General features: G+C 36.0%; 2 protein-coding genes across 2 annotated transcripts in view; one reads left to right on the top strand and one right to left on the bottom strand.

Moving 5' to 3' along the window:
- Positions 1-240: 240 nt before the first annotated feature.
- On the bottom strand, positions 241-15,201 carry LOC125679302 (protein zwilch homolog). The gene is made up of 2 exons (XM_048918420.2): positions 14,023-15,201; positions 241-2,429 (listed from the first exon to the last, which is right to left on the bottom strand). The coding sequence occupies exons 1-2, from the start codon at positions 14,891-14,893 to the stop codon at positions 1,498-1,500; spliced, it is 1,803 nt and encodes a 600-aa protein (XP_048774377.2). The 5' UTR covers positions 14,894-15,201; the 3' UTR covers positions 241-1,497.
- Positions 15,202-15,615: 414 nt separating this feature from the next.
- LOC125679308 (exosome complex component RRP43-like) overlaps positions 15,616-27,014 on the top strand; it is a 41,969-nt gene continuing 30,570 nt past the window's right edge. Inside the window, exons 1-2 of the mRNA XM_048918437.2 lie at positions 15,616-15,678; positions 25,778-25,814. Of these exons, the coding sequence (XP_048774394.1) occupies positions 15,662-15,678; positions 25,778-25,814 (54 nt within the window). The 5' untranslated portion in view covers positions 15,616-15,661. The remainder of the gene's footprint in view (positions 15,679-25,777; positions 25,815-27,014) is intronic.

The following is a 27,014-nucleotide window of genomic DNA, read 5'->3' as shown; positions in this document are numbered from 1 at the left end:
ATGTTCAATTTTTTACTCAAGTGACCTAAAAATCTTCATCTCTACAATAGTAGGGTCATTATTAGTCATATTGATATGCAAGTAACTTCAGATAGATCAAATTCAAGTTTGATCATTCAGGGGCCCCAGGAGTACTAAGTGTGGGACTGTAATAGGTTTTACTAGAGACTGTTTTTATGAAAAACAAGTGTCTCCCCAGCTCCCCAAATTGGAAGTGCTCCAAATAAAACATGGAAACAATTTAAGCTGAAAATTTTCAAGTTTTATTTTTCCATTTTTACTGTTTACAATGCTTACCTTGTGGTCTTGACCTTGGAGTTCGATCCCAATTTCAAAACTTTCACAATACACATAATTTTTGAATAGCGATCTGAATACATATACATTACAATAAGCAGGTAAGAAAACACAGTGCATCTGTATTACATTGTAATTGCATTTTTCATTAAAACAAAGAAAGTTGACCCAAGAGTATATATTTTCACTAATTTCTATACGTTGAATAATAAGTGTTTTGTATATAGACAATGAATAAATTCATTGCACTGGGATACACAAACAAGAGGTCCATGGAACCACATCACTCACCCTAGTCACCTTGGCTCATATTTAAAGATTTTCCCTCTACATTTGCATGTAAAACTAATCCCCTATTGTGGCTTCATTCTACCAACAGGTAATGATTTTAACAAACTTGAATCTGTAGTATGTCAGGAAGCTTTCATGTAAATTTGAAATTTGAACTTTTCCAGTAGATCTTGAGAAAGATTTTTAAATGACCTCATAATATTTTTGTGATTATCTTCCCTCTGAAGGGGAAATGACTTGAATCCCCTTCATCCAAGGATGATTTGTACCAAGTTTGATTGAAATTGGCCTGCTGGTTCTGGAGAAGATTTTTATAAGTCAGTGTATTTTCACTATTATCTTCCCTTGGGGATCTGGGTTAGAATAGGTCCTCGGTACTCCTTGCTTGTCGAAAGAGGCGACTAAATGGGACAGTCCTTCAGATGAGACCTCAAAATCTGAGGCCGCGTGTCTCAGCAGGTGTGGCACGATAAAGATCCCTCCCTGCTCAATGGCTGTAAGCACCGAGCATAGGCCTAAATTTTGCAGCCCTTCCTCAGCAATAGTGACGTCTCCATATGAGTGAAAAATTCTTGAGTAGGACATTAAACGATATACAATCAATCTCCCCTTGGAGAAGGGCATTGCCCTTCATTTGAACAAACTTGAATCCCCTAAGGCCTTTATCCAATGATGCTTTTTGACAAGTTTGGTTGAAATTGGCTTAGTGTTTCTGGAGAAGGAGTTGAAAATGTGAAAAGTTTACAGACAGATAGACAGACAAATGGGTGATCAGAAAAGCTCACTTGAGCTTTCAGCTCAGGCGAGCTAAAAAAGAAAACTCACACAAAACACTTCACTGTACTGTACAGTCCCTAGAATCTAGATTAAATGTAAAATTCAGATCGGAAGTGCATTTTCAAACTGTTATTATACAAAACTAACACTATCCTCTAGGCACACCACATAGTACAGTCTGTCCCTATGATCCTCACTTCCTGTTTCTGCTATTTTATCTAACATAGAACTCCTACCAACATGAGGGAAGGGATTTTCTTCCATCAACACAAATTTGGTGGTTTCTGATGCATTTTGCACTGGTTTGATGAACTCCATTTGCCACAAACATGGGGCACATTTTTCAATCATGGATTTGACTTTGGAGGCAGGAACAGAAAAATCGAACAAGTGATTTTCGTCATTGGTGTTATTTTCATAGTGTTTCAACATCTGGATGGCAACAAAATTCAAGGTTTGTATGGACAGTTTCAAGAACATTCTTAGCATGACAGACATTTCTATCACATGATGTAACTTCTCTAAAGCAGCCAGTCTTTCAGGAAATGATCCATCTGTGCCAATGAATGACTCAATATTTCCAAGAACAACCAGTTCTTTTGACAGAAAAGCATGTACGTAGTCTTGTCGGAGTTTTTCCAGTCCTATTTCTGCCAAAAGCTGTATGGCATAAGTTCCACCAGCTAAATTAGGCGTCCTGAGTTTCCCTTCACATGCTTCTCTTACCATCTGAGCAATGACTGTATCATTTTTCCTGTGTACCATAGGATAAAACTCCCCATTACTTAAGACAGCAAAAACAAACTTCATAGCTTCCTCCAGCTCACTGTATGATGTGCACTGCATTAATATATTCCATAAATGGTCTGTAAAGTCTAAATTCTTCCGATGATCAAAAGACAATGAGTCCAATCCAAGGACTTCAGACACATTATTTTGTGGATTTCCTTTCTCTATCTTTGCAGCATCACCAAGCTTTAATCTTTCAATCAGCAACTTCACCTGCTCAAGCACAGGGGTACTGTTTTCATCTGCCAGCCATAGAATTTCTCTCGACTCCAATCCTGCAAAAGATAAAATCATGAATGACTTAACATAATCTATCAAAATAAATACATATAATGCATTTTAAGATCATATGATTCAGAATGGATTGATTTTATAATTGTGAATGGATTAGTTACAGTTGGCCCAAACATCAGTATAGGTTTTTGATTCCAGAATGAGATAACTGGATAGATTAGATGATGAAACATTAAAAATTTGGACAAATATTTTATTCCCCCCTCTCATATGTATGCTTATTTCAAATGATATATGTAGTGATTTGCTAAAACATCTGGAAAAGGTAATACAACTTGTGATGGAAGTAATACACTTTTCATTCAAAATTTAAATGTGTAAGAGCAAACTTAAACCTATACAATGCAACCAATTCAATTTCTTTGCTGGGACCCCCTCCCCCTTCCTTTATTTAACCCTCAGACTTGCAAACTCATTATTTTAAGCAAAAATAACACAATTAATTAAGTTGGGCAAGTATTTTTAAGTCCCCAACTTCTGAAATTGTGATAGTGTGCTTGGTGTTATAACATCTAATACAGCTACATCAATGGATGTTTGTGATAGTGTGCTTGGTGTTATAACATCTAATACAGCTACATCAATGGATGTTTGTGATAGTGTGCTTGGTGTTATAACATCTAATACAGCTACATCAATGGATGTTTGTGATAGTGTGCTAACTGTGCTTGGTGTTATAACATCTAATACAGCTACATCAATGGATGTTTGTGATAGTGTGCTTGGTGTTATAACATCTAATACAGCTACATCAATGGATGTTTGTGATAGTGTGCTTGGTGTTATAACATCTAATACAGCTACATCAATGGATGTTTAAAGGTATGACATGACACAAGTGTAGTGCAGAAATACAGGGCTTGAAGCTAACTTTTTGCCTCACCAGTCCAGCCGGACTGATGGGGTATAATTTCAGCCAGTCCGCAGAAAAATTTACCAGTCCAACAGAGTTTTCCAGAAATAATTAAACATATTTCGTTAATGTTATTAAAATGAAATTTAACTCAATATGTCTCAGACAATATTGTAACACTCAAATGTGGGATTTATATTTATAAATCAGATTCGTTTGATATCTATACATATCGAAGCATGCCAAATGTGTGTATAAAATTTCATAAGTATAATTTCCAAAATGATGCTTTAGAAAATTAACCAGTCCCATCGGACTGACTAAAACAAATGTCAGTCAGTCCGCCAGACTTTTAACCAGTCACAGACTGACGGGCATATGTTAATTTCGAGCCCTGAAATATGCTAGAAATATTTTACATTAAAATATTGAGGTGGTGATGCAAGAAGTGCAATTATAACTCAATCGTGTGTAGAGAAAATTGCACTGTAAGGTTTTTATAAAGAGTGGATCTGAAGCTCTATGTTACATGCACAGCTACAGTTCTGCAGCTAATAATATTCGAGATGTTATTGAAAGATCTTATCTATATCATTAATGTTCAATGCTGAAAAGCACCCCACTCCTCCAAAAGAAACCTTGTCAATACAACATCTATGCCAAGTATGGTGCAGCCCCTGCTCTTCCCTTCAACATTAGTGAGTTTTCAAACTTAGCCAAAGAAGTTTGCTGCCCCCTCTCTTTAATCTAACTATGATTTCCAAGCTTCAGTAATTACTAATTACAGAATTTTTTTTATTTCAATAGTGTGAAAAGATTTAAAGTCTATAAACAAGAGGCCCATGGGCCACATCACACACAAGTCACCTTGACCCTGCTGGTTCAGTTATTGTGATTAATTTATTATTTTTTTGGCAATCTATATTCCCATGAATTTTTTTTACCCCATATTGTGGCCGGGTGTTGCTAAGATGCAGAATAGAAAAGGGAACGGAATTTAATAATTAGAATGATTAATGTAGCTTAGATAACAAATAAAGTGTACCGTCACAGCACATGATATGCCCATCAGATGTTTATTCATCATAATGCACGACACAAAAAAATTATCCTTTACATTACACTCATTAATATCTCTGCTGTATTTATTTTTAGAATGCTCTTTAATAATATCTATGACCTAATAGGTCAGCCTGTATCTAATCAGATGCAGACAAACTGTAGTAGTCTTTGTTTAAATGGGATTCTCTATGTAGTGCAGTATGTGTGTTATTGAATGTAAATGATGGCAGATTTAATTAAGGAAACGTTATGGTGTTTGTATAGTGATTCAAGATACAAACCCAAAATTTATGAGCAGGGAGTAGAGTTTGTTAGGTTTCCCATGTTATTGCTTAGAGCATTACTCCCAATCTGATTATAAGATCTACACACATAGCAACATTTTTTAATTAGATTGCATTACTCCCACTGGACAAGTGGAATCTTAATTGGACAGTTTAATAAAAATTGAACTCTCAGATTAATTCCTACGAGACAATTCCTCCATGTTATTGAGTGATCAATGTGTTTGTTAATTCGGTGCAAATTTTGTACATGTAGTACAATACTGTATATCTATGTCATTAATGTTGGAAACAAAATCATTATTCATATTGTGATGTAGCTACATTCTATAAAAAAAAAATTGTGCATCTTTTGATGTGATAAATATTTAATAGACTATACTGTATTACTCTCTCACATATGTAGGGATTACCTCCCTTAAAACATAGTTTAAAAAAAAAAAAAAAAATACATAACATTCTAAAAGTTAATGACCTGATTTTAAAGGTCATAGGAGGTGATTTTCAATTATTTTTTTTGCACGAAAATGTGTTCTTCTTTAATTACTTATTATATGTAAATAAGTCATTTAGAAACAAGACGTACTGTGAACAATGCTCACTTGAAGAATACCCCTCGCTAACCTCAATCACCCAAATGGTTTTGTTATAAATTACCCCTTTCCTGAGTGTAAAAAAGAAAGGGCATGACAAAACCTTGGGTATTCTCTAGGAGTGCACTTGACCTTTGACCCCAAAATCGATTGGGAACATCTTCGTCCCATGGGTAGTCCATATGTATGATATGGTGACTGTAGGTGGAAAGGATAACACTTTAGAGCCTGGAAACCATTGTTTCTACAGACAGACAGATGGATGGACGACCCGGTTCCAGTATACCCCCCCCCCCCACTTTGTTGCAGGGGTATAAAAATCATAGGGTAACAGACGCTACAGATCGTCAAATGTTGCTGTAGTATGAAGTATCAAAACAGTATGATGGCTTATCTGATCCTTGCTTGATGACGTCAAAAGAGACCCAGGGCTCGAAATTAGCGAGAAATACTCGCAAATTGCAAGTACATTTGAAAAATAATAGGCACTCGAAAATCTTGGCGATTTACAAACCATGATCGTATCGTATCCGTTTTATACGGTGATGCACTATTCGTTTTTCTTTAACTTGCACTCAGAATTATACAAACGCTTGTAAACATGAACGACCAATTTCAACAACTGTTTCTATCTGGATTTTTCTTTTAAGATTTGTTTAAGAAACTCGGCGTCAAACAAATGCTTTAGAGGTCGGACATCGCATATGATGAAAAATATAGACATGTGCCACGAGCCCTGTTTACTTATAGGGGTGATTAAATTGATTTCCAAGTATGAGGTTTTTGTTATTCATTTATCTAAAAAGAAATCGGAGTCTATGTTTTACCAAGTCTTCCAGTAGTCAATTTTATCAGAATGTCCTATCTACATTAAATAAAATTTATATTCTCATATTGAGGTCGAGTTGTAGTGATGACACGAGTACACTGCTCATTGCGTAGATGATTATCAAAAAAGTTCATGGGACTCGTGATCGTGCTGCTTATAAACCATATGAGTCTGGGATTCGCTTTGAAAAATCACTAGTGACAACCCTGATGTGGCGTGACATTGGAAGACATTGGATCTAGACAGGGCTGTGGTAAGCAGGTTGTGGATTAGAAGTGTGATGGTCAAGAGACCTAAACATTGCACCATATGACTTATGTAACTTAGTGCCTTGTCCAAACGATGCCTGTTGACCCACTAGGTTCAGTAATGATGGGGAAAAATCATTGATTTTAAAAAATATATGAAAAAGAGTACTGCTTCATTATTTTTATTTTAGCTTGTAGGTTTTCATTTTAGTCTGTGGATTTTTTACCCACAGGTTAATATTAGCCTGTGGTAGAAAAAGTTAATTTCCACCCCTGACACCAGCTTGATGCAAAAGTGTATTTGTTTATAGTAACAACTGCGGATTTTAGCCATCAATATGTTCAATGTTCTTGCGTTCAACTGTAATGTAGCAAGTCAGGTGTTTCAATGTACTTTTGTCCAAAGGATCCAACGCGCATTAAGGGACACATATCGTGTTTTCAAAGTATACAAAATTATATGGATTTTGTCTTCCTTATGCTTATAGAAATTAATAGTAATAGTTCGTTCGCTGAAGTATTGCGATAATTAGCCACAATACGGACTTAAACCTAAGCCCCGATTTCAAAAAGCCTAGTTAATTAGATAGGTAGTCACGTGGTACAGTGACGTCATATGCGACCTTCGTCGATCAACTTGTTGTAAAAGTAGTGTTAGATATTTTTAAAAACTCGGGTTTTTGGGGCCTAATTTATTTACCATGGATAACATTTATTTCGATGTTGACAAATTTTCCGAGTCTTATATCTTTTAGCCACCAGTGCATACAAATAGCGACCCAAATGTAGCGAGGAAAGCGAGTATGAAATCTGCGAGTAAATAATGTTTACATGGGATCACTGTCTAAACACTATTTGGTAATGTCATTTCTGTAAACAACTGTAATTAGCGTTGTTGCTTTTTGAAAATAAACAGTGCAAATATTATTAAATTTATTTTTGGAGAAGTTAGATAGACCTAAATTATGATACGATTATGTATCATTGACAACTAGGCCTACGGTCATGGGTGCATTTCGAGAAAAAAAAAAAATAATAATAATAAAAATGATCAAACTTATGGTGAAAATCCCAATACTTTTAAATTATTTTATTCAAGCAATTTTATTAATCCTTATTTTTTTTGTTATCTACACGTTGTTACTTATATATATAGGAAGTGGGAGCGTGGCATGCTGTTGTTGTAAACAAATACGCGTTCCTTAAAAAAAATGAAAACATTATCTAATTCAATTCAAAGTAAGGAAATATCATATTTTATTATTTATAATTGAAATTTCAATTATCTTTTATCTTTAAATTTCTTTTTTAAAACTACCAGCTGGTAGACACTGCTAGCGAAGTTCTGCCTATATGTTGTTACAAGGTGAAGGTCAGTTGGAGCGAGTGTGTATTGAATTTGAGAGCAGAACGGAAAGCATAAGCCGTAGCCCTATATGTAACAGTGCGTAGCTTCGATAGAACCATTTTCTCGCAGTTTATTTATGTCTTTGTCCAAGTGCTTGTTTAAAAAATTCTACTGGGGTTTTTTATGGCAAAGTCGTTGTGCCGACAAAAAATATTCACGTCTTGTCCCTCATACCTTCCTTTGAAAAATTGAAAAAAAACACAGTTTAAAGCCCCTCTACTGACTGCAAGTACACCCTTAAACGGCACAAAACACCCTAATGCAGTATTATTTACAAGCCGTTAATGTGATAATTGTTTGTTTGTCAATTAAATCTAATATGTTTATGAAATGGCTAACAACTGTTTTCAAATCTTCTCGCTCGAGGTCGCATATGACGTCACAGATAATGGCGCGTAAACTATCGAAGAAAATATGCATATCGCAAGATTTGAATTTCATTGCTTTCAAACTCGAAAACTACACAAACTGTTTCATCTAAAACACATGTAAAGTAGTTTTAGGCATGAAATGAATTAATTTTGCTGAAAAAATTAAAAAGTTTAAAAAACATGCGATGTGTTCTTTAATGAAGTTTTCTAACCAATTTTTCGTTTGATACATGCATCAAATAAAGAATTATAAGCTTTATTTCTTATCATTTAATTATGTTTTTAGAATAGAAAAACAAATAGTTTCTCTCATCAAAAAGCTTGAAATAATGTTTCTGAAAAATTGGCGTGTTGGAATACCAAGATACATAACAATGAAAACAACAACAAAAGTGGCTGTGTGTTAAATTCAGGTCACAGTCAAGTAGAATTACTGTGTAGAATTAAATGGATTATACGCCAAATTAAAGGCGCAGTGGTTAGAAGCTGAATTAGATATAAAGAAAGAGAACAAGGGATGACTGGATGTATGTTGCATCGTAGGAATGGTGGATTGCGACTCGGCTCCATTTCAACATGAAGTAAAAAGCTCAACACCTCTTCATCTAAATTACCGTCGTTGACCCCCTTATAACGCAGTTCAATTTCATTAATGTGTAGCACATCAAAAATCGCTGCTTGCTACGTCATGTTATCGAACTCGTAAAGCAGACGAAACATACCGGGAACTCTTGTTTACAATCTGTCTACTTCTACCAGTCAGTGTCCTACGTCATCAAGTTGACTATTCATTAGGCCTATGTGTGTTGTTTCTTTAAATTAATTTGTATTTTATTCATATCTTTGGTTGTGTTTATTTTTGGTAGCCTCAAATGAATACATTTCGTTTACAGTGCTTGTGTGGAAATTCCTGTTCTATAAATAGCGCTAAAATTAGAACAAGGAAGACGCATTCCACAGGAAAGTAGTCCCGTGTGCTTAGTGACGAATTTTTTTTATACTAAGAAATCAAACAAATTTTTCATCCAATCAGCATTGTTGTTAAGTCATCACTTTAAAAGTTATTAAATGATATATATAAGAAATTAAATCTTCGACCAGATGCAGTTCCAACTATTTACGACTACGGACCAACTGCAAGCACGGTGAAGTCACTAGTCCGAAATATGATTTTATATTTATCAAGCCAAAATATCTGAGTTTTCCTGGCACGGTAAATATCAAAATCATAAAAAAGATTGAAATTATGTGTATATATATCAAGTGAAATAAACCAATATTTACAGTAATGCAAGAGTTGGGGATGATTTTTTTTTAATGAAGCACAAATTTGTACATCGGTTTTTATTACTGCAAAAATAAAAACAAAACAACAAAAAACATTTTGTTAAGTAAAGTGATAGTAAATTATTCTTCAATATATAAGGCCCTAATGTCACAAATTTTATTGTAAAAGAATGTTAAGTAGCCACTAATATTTATTATTATATTCACCTGCACATATTACATGTAAATGGGAATTCAAAATACGGTGCTCACAATGTGTGCAAAGGAAATTCTGATCTGGCTATAAACTAATTACTATATCCAAGTCAAGGTGGGATTAAGGCACATACAACCAAAGGGGGATGGTGATGATGCCCACCTTTTTTGTCAGTCAATCTTCCACTTGATAACTTCCCTTTTGGAAAAAAAATTTAAACGATCCTGCGTGTCTGCATGGGGTTTAATTAGAAATATTGCAGGTAATTAATACATGTATCTATATTTCTTATTGTCATCAGAGAATGTACTCTGAAAATTATCATACATTTATTATTAACCTGAGTCAGTACAGGGCTCGAAATTAACATATGCCCGACAGTCTGTGACTGGTTAAAAGTATGGTGGACTGACATACATTTGTTTTAGTCAGTCAGATGGGACTGGTTAATTTTCTAAAGCATCATTTTGGAAAATATACTTATGAAATTTTATACACACATTTGGCATGCTTCGATCTGTAGATATCAGACGAATCTGATTCGTAAATATAAATCCCACATTTAAGTGTTACAATATTGTCTGAGGCATATTGAGTTTAATTTCATTTTAATAACATTAACGAAATATGTTTAATTATTTCTGGAAAACTTTGTTGGACTGGTAAAATTTTCTGCGGACTGGTTGAAATTATACCCCATCAATCCGACTGGACTGGTGACATAAAAAGTTAGCTTCAAGCCCTGCAGTATTATTGCAACCAATTTGGAATAAATAGGATTTTGATTGATCTTTGATCTTGTTCGTCCTCTGATGAAAAATTGTCGGTGTCAGGCTAGCATTTGCACTAATTATGAGTTCAAAGTGATATCCTTGTATAACAAACTATGGTTCCTTATTCAAAAACTCATCCAGTTGCAAATAAATCGTTTATGGGTTTGCTTTTGTTTTGAATCGCAAATCTGATTGTGGTCTCTTATGATGTCACAAATTCGGGGAATCAGGAATGATAATCAGGTAACGATTTTCTATTCAGGGTACCTTTGCACTTTGATTTCTTTGAGTTAATATCGTTATTAATCATGGAGAGGAAAGGTACTGTTAAAAACCGTCTCCTATGACCTTTAAGCTGCAATTAAAATTTTTCTACAAATGCGCAAATTGACAAAGTTTCTTGATTCTAGGACCCAAATCTACAAGACCCCAAAAAGGGTTATGCAATATAAACTTAATTATAGGTCACAGTGACCTCGATTAAGGGTGTGACACGCTTCCTTCCTAATATGCATTAACCAACCAAGTTTAATGATCTAGACCAAATTAGTGCCCAGTTATGAGTCAGACAGGATTTTGCCATATTTGGCCATATCATCTTAATCAAAGGTCGCAGCAACTTGACTTAAAATTGCGACCTACCATCTGCCCATGATGTACGATCATCTGACAAAGTTTAATGATTCTAGGTCTCAAAGCAAAATTTAAGTCATGTCAGCCGGACACTAAGTGGGACAGATGCAGTGATTCATTTTGAAAATGGTTATCATGAGTCCAGCGGACTCCCCTTGATTACAATAATGAGTCCCATGCTAAAATCAATGAGTCCAAATTTCATTATTTCAAACAAACAGCCTGACAATCACAGGTATAAACAAACCAAGTTAAGGAAGAAGCTTAGTGTTGTCACCCCCTTCTAGAGAATGAATATTTCGCTTTTTATTACAAGCCATCATTTGCAGAAAATTCTTGTTCGTAGCTAGTTCATATTGCAAAATGATTTTCAGGTGCTTAAAGTTGAATGATGGAAGTTTTTATTCCTAGCTACTTTGTTCATGCCATTTAGTTTTTTTTGTTCTGTGCAAATGCTGCAATAAATAATTTTTTCTCCATTTTCTTCATTTTTCTCAAATCTTAGCCAAGAATAAAGTGTATTAAGTCATTTTTTATGACATTTTTTTCACCTTTCGAATTTTTTCAACCTCTACTTCGTTTTCAGGACTGACGTTTGATTTCGGGGACTCCGCGTTTGTTTTTTACCCGTATATAGTTACTGACAATATTATCATTCATATCACTTTGCAAACCTGTTGTTAACTTTCCCTGATTAGGAAGTTTTAAAACATAAAAAAAAATCGGTGGAATCGGATTATATGCGAGGAAATTCTAGTTCCCAGTTTTGTTTACCCGCTGTAATGCCTTATATATCATTTGGTTTCATTGGTTAATGCAATGCAAGTTGACCAATGAAATATCAATATTCTTAATTCGGAATATCTCGGGTGTGTAGTACGTTCTGGAGCTTAGATTTCATACTATTACCGGGGGAAAATGAAAACATTTTCATATAATTTCGAATTTCATGCATCCGCTGGGATGCACAGTTATTGAAATCATGCGTCCTGAGCAAATTCAATGCGTAATTTACGCAGGATGCATGCCAAAATGAATCACTGCAGATGGTCAGACAGACTGACACAATCACCATAATATAATACATCCCGTCTAGGCATATAAAAATCAGGAAAATAGGCATTATTTCAATAAAAACTAGCTCTAATTGTAACGGGGACCATTACATATGTTCCCCAAACCTCCCCCAATTAAAACGTGATGTCCTTGTGAATCTATAGCAAAAAGTCATTTTATTTTAGCCTTTCATTACATGTAGTACGTTCAATATGGTCATTTCAGTACCAAGAAATGAAAGAAAGCGTTGCACGTGCATACACACGCACGCATGTATGATTCCGAAGTTTTGTTGATGTCGTTCAACAGGCATTTGTATCATATACCCACAGTATGAATTTCATAACGTTTCCACCAAATATAAGGAAATTATAGCGATTTAAAAATCATCCAATCAGAATTCAGCACACGTGCATGCACGTGCTGAGCAGTAATTCTAACCACAGCAATTTGTAAGGAGTACCAAGACACATCTAAAACCCTAATATCAAAAGAATTTGATGAAAAACAAAAATGTTATTTTCTTTTAAAAATTGAACATTTGAAAAACGATGTACGCGCATGCGCGTGGGCATTTTTTGTTACACCAATATATAGATACACATATTGTCTACGTATGCTGTGAATATCATCTCATTCACTTCATAAATAAGATAGTTACAAACGTTTTATCCAATCAAAATGAAGCGCACGTGAATGCACGTGCAAATTGGTAATTTTGACCATGCAGATCAGTTAAGGGTCTCAATACCTACCTATGATATGAATATCAAGCCATTTCAATGAACAACAAAAAAGTTAGACTAATTCCAAAGTTAGTGTACAAATATTGTAATGCACGCAGGGCTCGAAATTAACATATGTCCGTCAGTCTGTGACTGGCTAATAGTTTGGCGGACTGACTGACATTTGTTTTAGTCAGTCAGATGGGACTGGTTAATTTTCTAAAGCATCATTTTGGAAAATATACTTAATATGAAATGTTATACACATTTGGCATGCTTCGATCTGATCAATCGGACGAATCTGATTCGTAAATTTAAATTCCACATTTAAGTGTTACAATATTGTCTGAGGCATAATGAGTTAAATTTCATTTTAATGATATCAACAAAATATATTTGATTATTTCTGGAAAACTCTGTTGGACTGGTAATTTTTTCTGCGGACTGGTAATTTTTTCTGTGGACTGGTTAAAATTATACCCCATCAGTCCGGCTGGACTGGTGACATAAAAAGTTAGCTTCAAGCCCTGCTTTGATCAAGAAGTACTTGAACAATATGGGCACGTGCACATTTGATTGAACAATTTGCATTTGAGTTACGCGAATTGCTTGAGTTTAAAAAAAACCCGTGTATTTCATAACACTGGTGTTGAACACGGGTTGGAAAAGTTTACTCCACTGACGAATCTGAAGTGAAATGCTTGGGCTAATAAAGTACGTAGCCGATGCCATTCTGGGCCAGAAAGTTCAAATTTACATGAAACTTCCCGACATTTTGTTAAATCATGGCCCCGGGGGTAGGGTAGGGTGACAATAGGGTAGGGAATATAAAGGGAACATCTTTAAAAATCTTCTCAAGAACCACTGGGCCAGAAAGTTCAAATTTACATGAAATTTTAAGCTTCCTGATATAGTGTAAATTCAAGTTTGTCAAAACCATGGCCCCCAAGGGTAGGGTGTGGCCACAATAGGGGGTTAATTTGCATATAAAATTTTGGTCTGGCAAAATGTGATTTGGTCCAGTAATAACTCAACCATTACTGGACCAAATGTTCAGTAAGTACCAGAAGATCTTGGGAAGCACTGTGTGTGTATAAAATTTCATAAACTTTTATATTTTCCAAAATGATGCTTTAGAAAATTAACCAGCCCCATCGGACTAACTAAAACAAATGTCAGTCCGCCAGACTTTTAACCAGTCACAGACTGACGGGCATATGTTAATTTCAAGCCCTGATAGTTAAACCTAAAAATACCATTAATAAAAGAGCGCAACATCTCCAGTTCTCTGTAGAAACCATATGCTGTGGATCTCTCATCACCAGATGCAACTTGGGCCAGGATGTGTGCCTGTGACTCCAGTGGTGGTGATTGTAAAAGACTTGTACAAATTGGTTTGGTCCAATTGATTTCCACCACCAATGACCCAGTAAACTCCTGCTCCTTGCTGATAATCTCCTGCAGCAACATTTTACCCATCATGTCATATCTGGCCTTGTATTTCATTTGCTTCTCTGGAACTTTTAAACTGGGCATTTTTGGAAAGTGGGCATTTTCAGGTTCTGGGCAGGCTACTTTGATAACAGTTGACTTCAAATGGTGTTTTCCTTGAAATAACAACTGACATGCTGTTCGTTTTCGGTTTTGCCCGTCAAAAAATATGAGCACTGCTGGCCAGGAATTCCCTCTTGACACGAGGCTGTACAATGTTGCTACAACTCTAGACTTGTTGGATGGTATTCCTATTTTTTTCATCGCAGATTTTAAGAACTGTCCTCTGTTGGTTTGAGTAACAGGCAACTCAATATCCGATAGATCTGCATACTCGTGCATCTTCAAGGGTGATCCTTCAGTTGAATCTTGCATTCTTTTCTTGTTTTTCACTTTTAAAGACGAATCATCGGGCAAGAACACCGATACATCTGGGTCTGTGAAAACCATACTGCCAGGCCTCTGCGCCACAATGATTGGTAATGGGAGAGAAAGTAAAGAGCTAATGCCTGCTATGCGAGGGTCTTTAGAATTCGAAATGAAAGCATATTCCACATCTTGGAAAACGTTGTCAATGCCGTCTGTGCGTAGGTTCCCCAAAAAATTACCGAATTCTTCAATCACAGATTTTTCCATTATGACAGCTTTCTAATTTGGCGGGTGCAATTTTATAATTTACAGAATATTGTCGGTAATATTTTTCATTTCCGGCTTTGTGAAATGCACAAACATAATATCAGTAGATGAAAGCAACAATCTAATAAAATGTTTGTTAGTTTTAATTGAACATGTAGGACGATACTAATGACGATATAATTTCATGAGAGTATTAAAAATCAAAATGAATGCCACATACATTTCAACTTTTGCGAATGCGCAAGCTTTCATTAGCACCGAACTAGTTCTCTAAAATAGAACCAGTTAAAAAAAAAAAGAATATCAGATATTTCGGCCCATAGACGTTTCGGTCCCAAGAGTCGGACACTTCGTCCCCACTTTAGACATTTTGACCCAATTTGTTTTTCGTACGAATTTTTTTCCATGCACTACAGTACATTGACAAATCAAAATAGCCCGATGACACTATTACAATTGCTTTGACAGGTTTAGCGTTTTAAAAAAGCTTAGATAGAACTTTAGCCATAGGAATTTCCATAATCATGTTCCAAGCGGGGAAGGGGTATCAATCATCAAAAACTTTAATTGAAATCTTTACTACTAATACTAGCTGCTCCATTTTCATGCTTAGCATACGTTCGGTAATATAATACAGAATAAGTGTCACCGCTAACCCTCTCACTGCTAGTTAACCGAAGTGTCTCTGGGCCGAAACGTCTGGTTACCGTTAAAAATAATAACCAATTATATTTATCGTTGCTGCAGTGGTTCGGAAAAGCAGCAAAGATGGCGGATGATTTTAGGTAAAATTTGCACGTGTGTTTATTTTACTTTAATATTGTGATCACATTGATGCAATTGTAATAGGAAAGAAGAGAACGGAACTCTCTATCATTTGTTTCATCTAGTTCTTGATTTAATTTTAATAAGCCCTTGAAGGACTAATATGTTGTACGGTGTGACCGTTGAGACGAGCGAAGCCCATTAACATCTTGCAACACGACTTTTATCCGCCTCTTCATTTAACGCGGGAAATATAATGCGCTTGATGTAAACAGTCACAAATTGTGACTTCATATTAGCTGCAATGTGTTTTTTTCTTTCTTCTTCTCTCGAACCAAGCAAAAACAAAATGTTTGAAGCTATGAGATTCAGAGAAAGCTTGTCTGGAATTTAAAAAACGTTTATGGTACTTTCTAAACAATCTAATTATTTTAGTTACGGGTTTGTCAATGAAGTATACCGCAGTGACGGCGACATTTTTTCGGAAGCATTATGGGTGATACTCATCTTTTTTCAACTGATGAAGAGCAAATCACGTGGCTCATATGTGTAATTATTGGAGCGAGCTCGTGAAGCGACGCAAACTTTGCTCGCTAAAACGCAATTATTCCTCTCTAGCGAGATTAAATATATAATATGTATACGGTGTGACCGTTGGACCGGGCGAAGCATGTAATGGTCATTGGAGTGTCCCAAGTGGTAATCAAAATTCCGTTAAGTACGGTAGATTATGATTCTTTTAAAATTATATATTTTGAATGAAATTTTCCTTGCGCTAAACACCCAGTAACATCTCAATATTAAAGGGGCACACTCCCCATCGAGGCCTCATTATGTCACCTACGAATAGACCTCTCCTATGTGACGCAGCACAATATACAGATTTGTATATTATCACGCAGGCAAATAACACTAGAGAAGTAGTTCGCAGTTAAGTTTGAAGATATTGATATTAAGAGCATTAATATAAAAGTATGGATTTTATTTTAAACATAAAATGATCAAAAGATCATTAAAAAGTAGGGAGACTCTGTTCAAATTATTGTGTAAAGTAATGAACTTGCAGGGTTCGAAATTAACTCATGTCCGTAAGTCCGAGACTAGTAAAAAATGTGTCAGACTAGTGAACTCTCTATAGTGAAAATCCGGAAATCAATCTTCAATGTGGTAAAGATTTTTAGGAAGATTTGTCTGAGTCTCTTAGATGTTTGAACTTATGATTGATTACCTGCATGGTCAAGTGTTTGCATGACTACGACATCCTGATCTTCCAAACAGATGGAGTGCGTTGGAGACCGCCGTTCTTCGAACGTGCACAAATTGTGAAATTCCTGCCGATTCCGAACGCCGAGTACACAACGAGAACGTGTTCTAGGTGTAAGAATTGGAAGTAGTGTGGTCTGAGAACATGCACGTTTGTGCGCACATGTTCTCGTCATTCGCGACTCTAACACAGTAGTTCATAACACTATAGCTCATGACTTGGTCAATCGAGTGAATTTTATCAACTTTATTGATAAAATTTCGAACTTCTGTGACTCTAAAATCTGAGCACCAAAAGAACAGGAACATCGATCTCGAACGCACTTATGGACATTTATAAAAGGATTAACTCGGAGGTTAATATTGTATGCTTCTGAAGATTTTGAATGCGAAATAAAATATGGTGGTCTCTTTTTCTTCTGTAGGTGTCAGAAATTGAATTGTTTGCAACTGTGATGTGTTTGGTTTGATTAAAATGAAGATCATTTTATGATATACTGGACGGACTAGTGAAACAAACTGAGTGTTTAAATTACGAATTGCACGTCAGAGTCTTCTATTATTGGCGTTCAAAATAAAACACGAATAACTGTTGAAGCGGGTAATGAAAAAATAAATGGCGGCGCCCATATGGATCACAAAAAATTCAGTGAACGTATACAGAGATTATCTCTTTTTCTTTTGCTGATTTTGACTTTTTTCTTTTACATACGTGTTATCTTTAGAGCCTTGCTTCGTGGACGGGCCTTTGGCCCGTCCGAGCTTTGCTCGGTATTAATATTAAGCTTTATTCATAGTACATTCATAATAATGAATATTTTTTATCAGGACTGGCAGATTTTGAGCAGCCAGCCCTGTGACTGACTGCTTTTTTCAGTGAATTTCCAACCCTGGTTAACGTCTACAACGTCAAAATTATTTGAATCGCGAATCAAATAACGTGATTATGCCCTATGAAATTGACAACATAGTCAAGAAATTGCATATCAAAGTTGCTGCATAAGAGGGAAGCAGTCTGAAATCCAATACACATTGTGAGTGTTTTTGTTTTGATTAATATATTTGCAGAAGTATCAGACAATTTAGCACTTTTTCTTCTTTTCACGTGAAACACGAAGAGATATACTCCACGGGTATTTTTCTCGGTATATATTTAATCTCGCTAGAGAGGGATAATTGCGTTTTAGCGAGCAAAGCTCGCGTCGCTTCACGAGCTCGCTCCAATAATTACACATATGAGTCACGTGATTTGCTCTTCATCAGTTGAAAAGAGATGAGTATCGCCCATAATGCTTCCGAAAAAATGTCGCCGTCACTGCGGTATACTTCATTGACAAACCCGTAACTAAAATAATTAGATTGTTTAGAAAGTACCATAAACGTTTTTTAAATTCCAGACAAGCTTTCTCTGAATCTCATAGCTTCAAACATTTTGTTTTTGCTTGGTTCGAGATATATATTTACTCTCGCTGGAGAAGGATAATCACGTTTTAGCGAGAATATCTCGCTATAGGGGAAGTGTTCCCAACCTGGCTAATGGTCCATACACCCCCCGACATAGTTTACAATACAGCTTCCCATGTGTTTCATCACTGATCAGCCACCTAAACTCCACTTTCCATCCCGGAACAATCGTATGTCGTCTTTTGTTTTGGTCGCATGCTTTGTTTTTAGCTCACCTGAACCGAAGGTTCAAGTGAGCTATTCTGATCACATTTTGTCCGGCGTCCGTCTGTCTGTAAACTTTTCACATTTTCGACTTCTTCTCCAGAACCACTGGGCCAATTTCAACCTAACTTGGCCAAAAGCATCCTTGGGTGAAGGGCTTTCAAGTTTGTTCAAATGAAGGGCCATGTCCCTTTCAAAGGGGAGATAATCACAAAAATGCAAAAATAGGGTGGGGTCATTTAAAAATCTTCTTCTCAAGAACCACTGGGCCAGAAGAGCTGAAATTTACCTGAAAGCTTCCTGACATATTGCAGATTCAAGTTTGTTCAAATCATGGTCCCCGGTGGTAGGATGGGGACACAAGGGGGGATCAAAGTTTTACATACAAATATATAGGGAAAAACTTTAAAAATCTTCTTCTCAAGAACCACTAAGCCAGAAAAGCTGAGATTTACATGAAAGCTTCCTGACATAATGCAGATTCAAGTTGGTTCAAATCATGGGCCCCTGGGGTTGGATGGGGCCACAATAGGGGATCAAAGTTTTACATACAAATATATAGGAAAAATCTTTAAAAATCTTCTTCTCAAGAACCACTAAGCCAGAAAAGCTGATTTTTACATGAAAACTTTCTGACATAGTGCAGATTCAAGTTTGTTCAAATCATGGCCCCCGGGGATAAGATGGGTCCCCAAGGGGGGGGATCAAAGTTTTACACACAAATATATAGGGAAAAACTTTAAAAATCTTCTTCTCAAGAACCACTAAGCCAGAAAAGCTGATTTTTACATGAAAACTTTCTGACATAGTGCAGATTCAAGTTTGTTCAAATCATGGCCCCCGGGGATAAGATGGGGCCCCAAGGGGGGGGGGATCAAAGTTTTACACACAAATATATAGGGAAAAACTTTAAAAATCTTCTTCTCAAGAACCACTAAGCCAGAAAAGCTGAGATTTACATGAAAGCTTCCTGACATAATGCAGATTCAAATTTGTTCAAATCATGGGCCCCTGGGGTTGGATGGGGCCACAATAGGGGATCAAAGTTTTACATACAAATATATAGGAAAAATCTTCTTCTCAAGAACCACTGAGCCAGAAAAGCTGATTTTTACATGAAAACTTTCTGACATAGTGCAGATTCAAGTTTCTTCAAATCATGGGCTCCGGGGGTAGGATGGGGCCACAAGGGGGATCAAAGTTTTACATACAAATATATAGTTAAAATCTTTTTCTCAATAACCACTGAGTCAGAAAAGCAGATATTTACAAGAAAACTTTCTGACATAGTGCAGATTCAAGTTTGTTCAAATCATGGCCCCCGGGGGGTAGGATGGGGCCACAAGTGGGGGGGGGGGGGGGGGTTCAAAGTTTTACATACAAATATAGAAAAAAGCTTTAAAAGAACCATTGGGCCAAAGAAGTTGACATTTACATGAAAGCTTTCTGACATAGTGTAGATTCAAGTTTGCAAAGGGTAGTTTGGGCCATAATAGGGACCAAGGTTTTACATGCAAATATATATGGAAAGTCTTCAGATATGGGCCAAGGTGACTCAGGTGAGCGATGTGGCCCATGGGCCTCTTGTTTTCCTTGGAGTCAACCAAGGGATGCTTTTCTGGGGTTGATAACCCCAAAAACTTTCGCATCATCCCGCGCTCGCACGTTTGTAATAATGCCAAACGTAATTTGTACTGCGAACGCTGATTGACTATAACATTCAGACAGACCAATGAACGAATAGATTACAATCCCTATGTCTTACATGTACCTTATTCACAACGATACCTAATCTAACAACGGATAGCGTCTGTACATTTTTTGTGAATGAGGTAAAAAAAAACCTTAAAAATAGAAATTATCGGTTTAAAAATAGGACCTGGCTATTTAAATTAGCCCGACCACCGGACTGTCATCTAAAGTTTTGTTCCCGTCCACCTGAGAAACAGACCGTGTCGGGCGGGCTATAATTTCCAACCCTGAGTTAACGTCAAATTTTACATTAAAGAGGTATTAGTATCTTTCCCAACTCAAATGTGATAAACAATGCAGGATTCAGCCATTTTTTCTACAAAACGTAAAACCCAATCCATACAAAATAATAAAATCTGGATTGTATTGCAACATCATAATATACAAAAATATTTTCCATCTTATTTAATGTACATTAAAAACGAAACAGGCGAATCAAATAACATGAGTATATACCGACGCAAAACTATTGATTTACAGCGATATTCATGACATTTTGGAGTCCGTGCTTTTCCTCGCATGGATTATAAGGAAATAGCGAATCAAATAACATGAGTATATATATACAGACGCAACATACTAAAATGTCTTTAAAGGGGATGTTTTCCCCAGAAAAGGGTTTCTTTGGGGGATAAAACAGAAAAAAAATGGGGCTTGGGTTTTTTGGGGTGTGTGAAATATTGAAAAATCGCAAGAAGCGAATCAAATAACATGAGTATATACCGACGCAAAACCATTCATTTCCATTAATATTTATGAGAGGGCGGAGTATGTAAATGAAATGCAAACCAAATAATTTTACTACATATTTACACAGTCAACATTATAGAATGAGATAAAATGATATTTTCCCCCGGGAAACGGTTTATTAGGGTGTAAAAATGACAAACATGCCGTTTGGTTTTCTTTGGATGGAATATTAAGGAAATGAATCGTGTGAATCAAATAACATGAGTATATACCAACGCGAATCATTTAATTTCCATTGATATTTATAAGAGGGCAGAGTATTGCGAATCAAATAACATGAGTATATATATACAGAGACAACATTCTAAACTTTGATAGGAGGGGAGGTTTCCCCCAGAAAAGGGTTTCTTTGGGGGATAAAACAGAAAAAATGGGGCTTGGTGTATTTTTGGGGGTAAACACAAGAAAAATTGAAGAAGCGAACCGTATAAGAGGTACATATACCGAAATAAAACATTTACTGTCATTCCTATTCATAAGAGGGCGGAGTACATATCCATGGTTGTCAACTTAAACAATATTCACTGAGTACATATCAAAAAACTTTCAAAACCAGACTGCACACTTTTCACGCATCTCATCATGACTGGAAATGAGCCAACCTTACGTAAACTGGGTCTAGCTCCGCTGATTGGTGCTACATTTACACACAAAAAAGCGATGCCAATATGGATACCAATTTACTACTTTTATAGCATTTATTCCGTAAGGGTTACAACAACAACGGAATAAATAGCATTATTAAATACATGAATAATGAACACGTGTGAATATAAATTATTAGTAATTACCATGCGCTCTGACTGCTTTACAAATTTAATTTATTCATTCATAGTATCTTTTATACAAATCAAAAATCATATATATATATAGTAACATTTAGGGAATAAATCTCTCTCTCTCTCTCTCTCTCTCTCTCTCTCTCTCATTTATTCTGTACATGTTGCGTTATCATTTGTATCAAAGTATATATAGCATTTATTCCGTAAATATTACTTTATCATTTATATTGCACAAACACAATAACAATTAACTTAATCATTTATATAAAAGTATAATATTACATTTATTCCGCAATTGTTTTATCATTTACATGAGTGAGAGAGGGGGTGTTATTTACTTTATCATTTTTGCTTTCAAAAACGGAATACCATTGTTAAAATAAACCATTGCATGTAAAATATACAATTATTAGTAAGAAGTTAGCCCACAGGCTGACTATTTATAAATTTTATAATTATACATTATACGGATAAAATATTAATTCATATTCACATTATTTGATTTAATTCAAATAAAAATCTCAAAACAGCGTGTCTAACATGCAGGAGGAGAGTTGACGTTAACGTCTACAACATCAAAATTATTTGATTCGTGAATCAAATAACGTGATTATGCCTTTCATAGAAACAATTCGCATCATGTTGAGTGTGTGTCGCACTTATTCAGAGTTACACGGGATTTGCCATTATTTTCAATAAAGACGCCAAAACACCTGTTTATGGTAATGTTTATTTCTCGCTAAAGAGGGCTAATCGCGTTTTAGCAAGAATATCTCGCTAATGGGGAAGTGTTCCCAACTTGATTAAGGGGCATATATCAGGTCCAGCACAACCCCCTATATTTAGCTATATAGCTTCATTATGCTATATAGCTTTATAAACTATTTGAAATAGCTTGATTTAACTATTTAAAATCTTTTATCATATTAATTTCTTGACTTACTTACTTAATTCCTTCTCTCCTCGTGGAGAATAGGGCCATGAACAAGTCCTCTCCATTTACCTCTATCCTGGGCTGATCTTGCTGCCTCTGTCCATGACCCAAAACCTAGTTCTTTCCTCTCTCTTTGAATTGTTCTTCTCCACGTTTCCTTCGGTCTTCCTCTCTTTCTTTTTCCTTCTGGTGTCCAACTAAGGGCTACATATGGGTGTGTTCTTTTATCCATCCGTAGCACATGTCCAATCCACTGCCATCTGCATGTTTTTATCATAGTGCTGATCTTTGCTACTCCTGCTATCTCTCTAACTGCTACATTTGATATTTTCATTGGCCAGTAGATCTTTAAGATTTTCCTAAGACATTTGTGCTGGAAGGTATCTACAAGTTTTTCATCCCCTTTTGTCATTTTCCAGGTCTTACTGCCATACAATAACACAGCTATTGCATTTGAGCTGAAGAGCTTCATTTTTGTTTTTCTGTTGAGTTGGTTATTGCTCCAGATCTTGTGTAGCTTATGGAATGCTACTCTTGCATGGCCAATTCTTCTTCTTATATCTTCATTAGTACCTCCTGTCTTGCTTACTGTTGCTCCGAGGTAAATGAACTCATCCACATCGTTTATGTTGTTCCCATTGATGGTTATTGGTGTGTTGTTTGTACCATTTAGACGCATAACTTTGGTTTTTCCTGCATTGATTTTTAAACCTGTTCTAGCTGCGTATCTGTTTAGAGAGTTCAGTTTTTGTTGCATTTGATCTTTGCTGCTGGATAATAGAGCGATGTCATCTGCAAAATCTAGATTCAAGTTTGTTCAAATCATGGCCCCCGGTGGTAGGATGGGGCCACAAGGGGGGATCAAAGTTTTACATACAAATATATAGGGAAAAACTTTAAAAATCTTCTTCTCAAGAACCACTAAGCCAGAAAAGCTGAGATTTACATGAAAGCTTCCTGACATAATGCAGATTCAAGTTGGTTCAAATCATGGGCCCCTGGGGTTGGATGGGGCCACAATAGGGGATCAAAGTTTTACATACAAATATATAGGAAAAATCTTTAAAAATCTTCTTCTCAAGAACCACTAAGCCAGAAAAGCTGATTTTTTACATGAAAACTTTCTGACATAGTGCAGATTCAAGTTTGTTCAAATCATGGCCCCCGGGGATAAGATGGGGCCCCAAGGGGTGGATCAAAGTTTTACACACAAATATATAGGGAAAAACTTTAAAAATCTTCTTCTCAAGAACCAGAAAAGCTAAGATTTACATGAAAGCTTCCTGACATAATGCAGATTCAAGTTTGTTCAAATCATGGCCCCCGGGGATAAGATGGGGCCCCAAGGGGGGGGGGATCAAAGTTTTACACACAAATATATAGGGAAAAACTTTAAAAATCTTCTTCTCAAGAACCACTAAGCCAGAAAAGCTGAGATTTACATGAAAGCTTCCTGACATAATGCAGATTCAAGTTGGTTCAAATCATGGGCTCCGGGGGTTGGATGGGGCCACAATAGGGGATCAAAGTTTTACATACAAATATATAGGAAAAATCTTCTTCTCAAGAACCACTGAGCCAGAAAAGCTGATTTTTACATGAAAACTTTCTGACATAGTGCAGATTCAAGTTTCTTCAAATCATGGGCTCCGGGGGTAGGATGGGGCCCCAAGGGGGGATCAAAGTTTTACACACAAATATATAGGGAAAATTTTTAAAAATCTTCTTCTCAAGAATAGCAAAGCTGTGATTAATCATATTTATATGGAAGCATCTTCAGGTAGTGTAAATTCAAGTTTGTTCAAGTCATGCCCCCAGGGGGTAGGGAGGGGCCACAATAGGGGTTCAAAGTTTGACATTGAAATATTAAAAAAAAAATATGTTCAAAAATCTTCATCTCAAGAAGAGCATAGTAATGATTAGTCATTTTAATGTAAAAGCATTATCAGGTAGTGCAGATTAAAATTTGTGGAATTCATGGTCCCCTGGCGAAGGTTGGGGCCACAAAGAAGATCGATTTTTTTTTTGATTTTTTTTTTTTTTTTTTTTTACATGGGAATATATAAGGAGGAGTGTTTAAGAAATTTTACATGGGAATATATAGGAAAAAATGTAGATAAATTTTCAATTTTTTCTGCTCTTGTTAATTTTGCATCCAAATAAATCTAGTGATATAATTTCATTTTTGTCTTCATTTATAAATGAAGAAGAAGAAAACTCGCCGTCGATTCCTTTTGAACAACTTGGTGAATATCATTAATCTTGGCACCAAAAATCTTTGACTGAAGGTCATTCAATTGTTATAATTACACACTTAATGCACATATTTACAACGTGTATGACCCCCTATTGATTTTCTGGTCACACCTGCCATGTTGGGTTTAAAACATAAACACTCTTTTCTCAGGTGAGCAATGTGGCCCATGGCCTCTTGTAATATTTTTCTCAGAAAATAAAAATTAAAAAATAAAATCCTCCCACCCGCCCCATACTTTTTGCTGACCCTGGATGATAATCTATTAATTAAGTTGAATTGGCCTAAGGAGCAGGTAATCCTTTACCAAAATTGTAAATTTGATGACCCCATTGGTTAGGGTTTTGGTGGGGCGAAAATGGTCATAGTGATTATCTTAGCATTTGAAAGACTTCTTTAACTTGCTGATACAGTTTAAAAACTAAATGCACATTTACGCAGAGCAGAAAAGGATGTTCAAAAATTGTGCATATTGTGTTTTAAGAACTGAACTTGTTTTATACTGCTGCTGAATATTAGAATTTAACTTAGATATGCAGAACTGGAACATTTTCATAGATTTCATAGCCCTTGGGACAAATGATGCTTTTAACTAACACTTAGGTGACAAATAAGGTATATGGGCCTCTTGTCTTTATACAGTTAAGTTTATAAAACATTTACTATTGAATTATATTTAAAAAAAAAATAAGTTAAACTTTTTGACTGTGTTGTAGAACTGCAAGACCTAAAGAATATTTCAGAAACTTTCTGGTAAGTGGAGCTGTTTGGTTTTAAAAGGTTCTAGCTCACTTGAATCAAGTATACTCAACTTTGCTTTTTGTAAAAGTTTGATATCCAATAAAAGGTGTCCAGTTTTTAGCTCACCTGAAGCTCAGGTGAGCTTTTCTGATCAGCTGTTGTCTGTCTTTTCACATTTTCATCTTCTCCAGAACCACTGGGCCAATGTGATCAAAATTTGGTACAAAGCATCCTTGGGTAAAGAGCTTCCATTTTTAAAGTCTACCAAATGATTGATTGATTGATTGAATATTGTTTAACGTCCCTCTCGAGAATATTTCACTCATATGGAGACTGCTGGTGAAGGGCTGCAAAATTCCGGCCTATGCTCAGCGCTTATGGCATTTGAGCAGGGAGGGATCTTTATCGTGCCACACCTGCTGTGACACGGGACCTCAGTTTTTCGCGGTCTCATCCGAAGGACTGCCCCATTTAGTTGCCTCTTATGACAAGCAAGGGGTATTGAGGACCTATTCTAACCGGGATCTCCATGGGACCTCCCAAATGAAGTTAATGTTTTTGCTGGGTTCTTATTATTCTTCCACTTCTTTCTTGTGCCTAAAACAGTCCATCATTCACTGTAATCACAGGGGCTAAGCCCATTTTGGGCCGGAACTCTGTGATACCATAAATATATATTTATTATATTTATGGTATCACAGAGTTTGGACCCAAAACGGGCTTAGCCCCTGTGTCTGTAACCTCTTGATGAAAGTATTAAATATTCAAGGATATGACAGGCCAATGTATCTAGATGTGCAGAAATGTTTTTGTTTTCAGATTGAAGGGAGTATTTTGGGAAGATCAAATGAGGGTGGGGTTTAACATAAACTGTGGATTGACCATGTGACCTCAAAATCGATAGGAGTCATCTTTTCTTAAGAGGGTCAATCCATTCTGGACAGTATTACAAATTTAAATTGAACTGTATGGGGGAAAATAATTCCAAACTTCAACAGGTATAACTTGACAAATATGATAAAGTCTTGGGGTCTTTGGTAATGAGAAGAGAATTCTAGGGCCTACAAATTGGTATTAAGGTCAAGTGACTCCAATGACCTCTGACCATGAGCATAAAAACTGGTATAACTCTAAACTGGGACTAATAGCAGCATGGGATCTTCAGAAATGGTAAGAGGATGACAGGACCTACAAACTAGTATCAAGGACAAT

The sequence above is a fragment of the Ostrea edulis genome, chromosome 2, assembly GCF_947568905.1.
Source record: "Ostrea edulis chromosome 2, xbOstEdul1.1, whole genome shotgun sequence".
NCBI lineage: Eukaryota > Metazoa > Mollusca > Bivalvia > Ostreida > Ostreidae > Ostrea > Ostrea edulis.
This window is presented reverse-complemented; position numbering and strand designations above follow the sequence as displayed.

Excerpts from the sequence above, each read along its gene's own strand:
- LOC125679302 (XM_048918420.2), bottom strand. The coding sequence starts at position 14,893 with ATGGAAAAATCTGTGATTGAAGAATTCGGTAATTTTTTGGGGAACCTA. Across the intron at positions 2,430-14,022 it reads GTTGCGCTCTTTTATTAATG|GATTGGAGTCGAGAGAAATT; the intron begins GTATTTTTAGGT and ends TATCTTTTGCAG.